Raw genomic sequence first — 6,083 nt, 5'->3', positions numbered from 1 at the left:
AAATTCTACACTAGAGCTGTCGAATAAGAATAAGAAATAGAACTTCCAGTTTCTGGGTCTGCATATAAAGAGCTGGGAAGTGGCCACTTCATCTTAACAACTAGCGCTGTAAGCTGAACAGACGGAAAAATCAGTAAGTCTTCTTGGATCCCTAAGAGAAGAAAAAACTGCAGCCTCCAGAACTGGAGAAAGAGATGGGCAAATACGGGCCATCACAACTTCCAAGACCAGAGACTCACAAGCAGGGACCAGTGCCGAAACCATTGCCGAAACCATTGCCAGGCTAGGAAAACCTGAAGCCTAACTGATGAACTGCGGAAAGCTCAGTGCAAACAACTCTGAGAGTTAAAAACTCTGGGGGGGACCCAGTCACGGGGGAGGCACAATATTGTTAATATTTACCTCCAGGAGCTTTACCACATTCCCAGAGTAAATATTGGAGAACAATTTCGTAGTACATCCAGCAGGGAGAGGGGGCAAGGAGCCATTTTGAAATATACCCAAGTGCTCTGTTCTTAGCATGGTCCCCTCTCAGGGGACACTCATTAACCAAAGGCTAACTAGTTGGAGTATCAGAGCCTAATTGACCTAGGGAAGGGAAATACCAACTCCAGCCCACTCTAGCCATCCTGTGCCACCTAATGGTGGTGGAGAAAAAAAACTGAGAGGCTCTTGTGAAGTTCATAGTCCAGAGGCAGAGGCATACTGAGACTGAGACTTCACCAGGAGACTCTAGAATGCTTCTCCTCCCACCTCAACACTAAGTTAGAAAGGCCTATTTATAGCAGTTTCTTTTACCCAGTATGTCATGTCCAGCTATCAAGAAAAAAATTACAAGGCATACTAAAAGGCAAAAACACAATTTGAAGAGATGCAGCAAGCATCAGAATCAGATCTGGCAGGGACATTGAAATGACCAGATCGAGAATTTAAAACAATTTTGATTAATATGCTAAGGGCTCTAAGGGATAAAGTAGACAGCATGCAAGAACAGATAGATGGGCAATGTAAGCAGAGAGACAGAAATCCTAAGAAAGAACCAAAAAGCAATGCTAGAAAAATAGAACACAAAGTAACAAATGGGAGCCACATATGTAATTTTTAATTTTATGGTAATGGTATTACAAAAGTAAAAGAAACAGGTGAAATTAATTTTAATAATATACTTTATTTAATCCCATATATCCAAAATAGTATTATTCAGACATGTAATCAAGATCAAAAATTAATGAGACATTTTACATTCTTGTTTTGGTACTGTCTTTGAAATCTGATGTGTATTTTACACTTTGTTATATCTCAGTTCAGATTAGACATATTCCAACTGCTTGAAAGCCACATACACCTAGAAGCTAGGGTACTTACTGGACAATGAAATTCTAGACCCTTCCCTTATAAACTGAGGGATCTTGGACACATGATTTAACCATTCTGTGTCTGCTCACTTCCCTGCAAAATGGAGCTATATAAAAAAACAAAAAACAAAACCCCTACATCATAAGGTAATACGTGAGGTTAAATAGGTTAACAGAGAACAGGAGCTGGTAGGTGCTCAGCAAACCACACAGTTCTATCACCATCTTAGGAAGTAGGTCATTCAGCTAGCCACTTTGTCTCTTTTACTTTGAGTTTAGTTGGTAGACATGAGCAAAGATTTACATGACCATCTCCCCCACTGTTTTAAACAACTTCTGGTCAGACATGTAACCAAAAGTTTAACAAATAGAATTACAGAATACTCTCAGAAATAACTGATGGCTTGATCCATTTATGGAGAGAGAGAGTCTGGAGGGTTTACACATTCACTCTCAAGACGGGGAAGTATGGGCCCAGGCTACAGTCTGAATATAAACACCTCATTACAATAGAATTGCCAAGAAGCCAAAAACAGAACAAGTTGAGAAACATATTAAGACTACAGTTTACTGATCATCAACTATAGGCCAAATGCCAAGGGAAATGCTTTTCATATGTAGAGTCACTTAACCACAAAAACACAGAAACAAACGAGCAAACCCCTGTGAAGCAGGTAGTCTCTTCCTCACTTAAAAAACAAAGAAACAAGGCTCAGAGTGGTTGCCAAACTTGCTAAAGGTGATGTTAGGTGACTCTCTTCATTACCCTGCTACCCTCCGTCTCTTACTCATCACATGAAGGTGATGCGGGCTGGGGTGATAGGCCTTGTGCTGGCCACTCTGCAGAGAAGCAGCTCAAGTGAAAACACTTCCTTAACTTCCTTTAACTGTGAGTTGAGGATAGAAGAGATCAAACACAGAGGATTCTAGAAAAGGGACCATTTTCTATTCCACCTGAACACTTGCATCGATGGTTTGTTCCTATGTGAGGTTTCGACAATGGGCACAAACTGTTTTTTTTTTCACCAGATAAAGCAAGACAACCAGGTAGAGCCACAACTACTTTTTTATTAGTTCCATTTATTACGAGACTGGCAACTCACTTGCAAAGCCTGTTCTTGAAGGAAACGGCCAAAGCACTTTGCGGGAATAGGGGTTTTTCGGTGCAGTGGGCCGGGGAAACGGAGAGGAGTAGCTGTTCCCAACACCAATCCCAAGGAGCACGTGGCTCTTGTTATATCTGGCTGGCTCAGCAACTATCCAAGTTATGGGGCTACAGGGGATACTGTCTAGACCAGTTCTTTTGGCCCTGGGGTTGGCAGAACATAGAACCAGAAAGCCAAGGCATGGTTCAAACAACTCTCTGCATTTTTTCTGGTAGACAGTCAAGCTGGATGGAAACTAAATCTCAAACAATTACCAAATGGCAATAAACAAGAGAATAAAAAGACTGCACAGTCTTCTTCAGTCCTTGGTAGATACGTCCTGGCTCATGAGCTATAAAACATGACATTTCTGTAGTGAGTATCCTTGAGAATAAAAGCACAACCTTAAAGATGTAGGACTTTTCCAGCTCGAGATGATTCTCAGGGCAGTAGAGGTGTTCTCTAGTCTCAGTGATAATCCCGTGATAGGAAAAACACATCAACATACAATTGAAATAATTTATTTACCACTAGAGCACCACAAAACAGACATACATCATGTTTAAAATACAGCGTAATCAGTCATCAAAATACAAAACAGCTATTCTTATATTCCATTTTTTTTAAACCATGCCAACCATGAAATTGTACTGCTGCTTAACATATAAAAACCGCCGCCCCACCCCCCCACCCGTACACTAACATCTTCCCATTCCCTCCCACCTCCCTCCCTGCCCACGGCAATATTTACTTATGGGAAATAAAGACCTTACAGAACCCCCAAACTAAAAAAAAAGATTCAAGAGATCTTAAAATAAAGCATTTAAAATATTATCAGTGCATTCATGAGGAAAGACAAAATAATACAAAACAAAACGTCATTCTATCTGAGAGGAAAATACCTGCAGAAATAAAAGTAATTTACATAGAATTAATAGAAAATGGAAGGAAAAAAATCAACACACTCAATTTCTGGGATCGGGTCACACCCAACATGAGGGTCATTTACTACCATGGCATCCCCTCTCTTGCTTTTCCAGTTTTCAAACCTGTGAATCCAATTTGTCATTTCATTAACGGCCAGGAAATGTCAGACAAGAAGTCTACTAGATCAAATAACTTCACTTGGATTCACACCTCGCCATGCTGCCCTTTAGGTGACACTGTAAATATTCCATTGTTTTGCCTATTAATTTTTCTCTTCAAGCTAAGGAAGAGACAACCGGTAAACTGACATCTCCTATCAACCTTGACGGAACGTTACCTTCTCTGCAACGATAAGGCAAACCATTCATTTATTAAAGCAAGGTAAATTCTAGCCTCAGATCTAGAGAACTCTCATTCAGAGGGAAAAACAGAATTTTTTGATCATGGGCGTATTTGGCTTGTACCTCGAACAACCGTCAAAGAACATCTATGAAAACCTTTAACTTCAGTGGACTCAACTAAGTGACTTACGCTGAGCGGGGCTTTTTTTTCTCCCTTAAAAAAAAAATCACCTAAAATGTCAATCTTTCCATTTCCCCCCGAACACTAAAAACCTGATTAAAGGAAAAGATATATCCTATGAACTGTCTGATCTCTACAAACCGTAGAATTCTGTGAACATACCGATGAAACCAAGTTGGAGAAAGCTGTCTTCACTCAGCCACGAAGATTCTGAGTCTCAGTCAGATCCTGAGGCCCTTGCTAAAACGAAAATATTTCAGCTCAATGATCTATACATCTATCATAGTCCCATTTTCCTAACATAGAAGATGGTTAACATCTGAATGGATTAGTAATGATGCTTAGAAGATGAAGGAAGACTAGTGAACTTGAGTCGATCCTTTTTATAAAAGGAAAACGAAAGGACAAGTGGACTCAGGTAGCTTATGTCATAATATTGGACAATGCACAAAGCACACATGGAGCAAATACTATAAAACACGTATTTGTGCTGCAAGTCAAAGTACAGCGGCCTTCCTCAAAGTCCTGGCCAGCTAGAGGAAACACACAGGTCTGAGTGATCATTAAAAAGAGCCCCAATTTAAGTCCAATCGAAATAATCGTAGTTGACATTATTACAGAACATTAAAAATATGGTAAAAATTTACACATTACATGTAAAGTAGTTAACGTTCTGATTTAATAGTTTGCAAAAGAGATCTGCAGGTGTGTTTCCAATTACACTGGCTTCTCTCCCCATCTATTATAAGAATGTAGGTATGGTTACATATACGGAAACGAAGAAAAACCTATAGCAAAACTACACGGCAATACTTTAAGGTCTGAAGTTGGACCGGTACGTATCAAAACATTTCAACATGTCACTGGTTTACTAAACTGACAAAGAGCCATTTACAATTAAAAAGAAAAAAAAAAATCTTACAGACTTATTCTGACTGAAAGTTTCCTTTATTAACAGGCTTTTCAGTTTTGAACCTTACAAGAAGCTTCCTTGGGCAGTCGGCACATAGCATGTGTTTTCAGGGTCTTTATCTTACTGCAGACTTGCTTGGTCATATAATAACTCGCTTGGTTTTTCATCCCGTTAATATGACCTCTTTTTTTTCTGGCTCGTTTGAGTTCAAGTTCCTTAAGCCATCCATGAGTTCCTGGCAAAGTATTTGGTCTCCACTTTATACACCTGTTTTACTTTCCAAGGGCAATGAAATGTTCATTATATAGTAACACACAATAAATAACTCACTGTTAACTCTAAAGGTAAGAATGGGAAGGGTGCCTATTGCATAGCAATACAGAAAAATCAAGTGAGGCATGGGATAGGAACGGTATGTACAGCAACTCCACTTAATGGGATTTTCCTGTTTGTTTTTTCCTTTCACATAATTAACACTAACAAATTCTTCCAGTGTTTATTTTTTTCTTAAAAAAAAAAAGGTTTCGCTTCTTGTCTCTCTCACTTACAGAGTAGGTGAAATGTAGAATAAAGCCTTCAATTTGTTTTGTTTTGTTTTGTTTCAGAAGCCAGTTTTAACAAACAGAACACAGACTTCCAAAGTGTTTGAACTAGTACCGCTTTTTTCGAAAATTTTTAACACTGTTGAAGCAAGGCTCTCTTATGTTTTCTTGTTACAAACATTGTCATTGTTCTCATCGTTGTCCTCCTCCTGATCCTCCACCATGGGATTATCGTCTTGCCACTTTTCCAAGAATCTTAGCTGCATTTGCAAGACTTTACGATCATATTAGAGAGTTGTTCAATCTTGGGTGTTTTGCCGATGTAGTAGAGAATGGTTAGCGGTTCTAAATCCTGGGACACGCAGCAAGGAGAAGCAGATGCTTCTGGATTTATGGTATTATATAGGCTGAGAACCTGAAAGGACATAGGAGAGGAAAGAGAACATAGGAAAAAAAAAGGGGGGGGGGAGGGCAATTACTTTAAAAAGAACCATTCCATAGAGCCATAGTGTTACCTTATCCGTCAGCACTCAGGAGACAATTTAAACGAGTTTTGGTTTACAATTTCCTTCTCTTAACCCCCAATTATGGCCAACTTGATATGTGTTCCTAGTAATCACTGAATTCATCATTTTCCTACAGAATCCTTTCCTCCTGCATCGTAAACAAATGATTTTGT

The 6,083-nt window shown here is 39.3% G+C and overlaps 1 protein-coding gene across 5 annotated transcripts in view; it reads right to left on the bottom strand.

The window, feature by feature from the left end:
* Positions 1 to 3,005: 3,005 nt before the first annotated feature.
* TGFB2 (transforming growth factor beta 2) overlaps positions 3,006 to 6,083 on the bottom strand; it is an 82,166-nt gene continuing 79,088 nt past the window's right edge. For 3 of the 5 annotated variants that reach the window (XM_031033500.2, XM_006738262.3, XM_006738263.3), the window contains one exon: positions 3,006 to 5,819. In XM_031033500.2, the coding sequence (XP_030889360.1) occupies positions 5,795 to 5,819 (25 nt within the window). In that variant the 3' untranslated portion in view covers positions 3,006 to 5,794. Of the gene's footprint in view, positions 5,820 to 5,919; positions 6,059 to 6,083 lie in introns of all 5 variants that reach the window. The other 2 variants (XR_014146597.1, XM_081825179.1) reach the window with 1 other exon arrangement.

This window comes from Leptonychotes weddellii, chromosome 6, assembly GCF_054177405.1.
Source record: "Leptonychotes weddellii isolate Sample4059 chromosome 6, ASM5417740v2, whole genome shotgun sequence".
Classification (NCBI taxonomy): Eukaryota; Metazoa; Chordata; class Mammalia; order Carnivora; family Phocidae; genus Leptonychotes; species Leptonychotes weddellii.
This window is presented reverse-complemented; position numbering and strand designations above follow the sequence as displayed.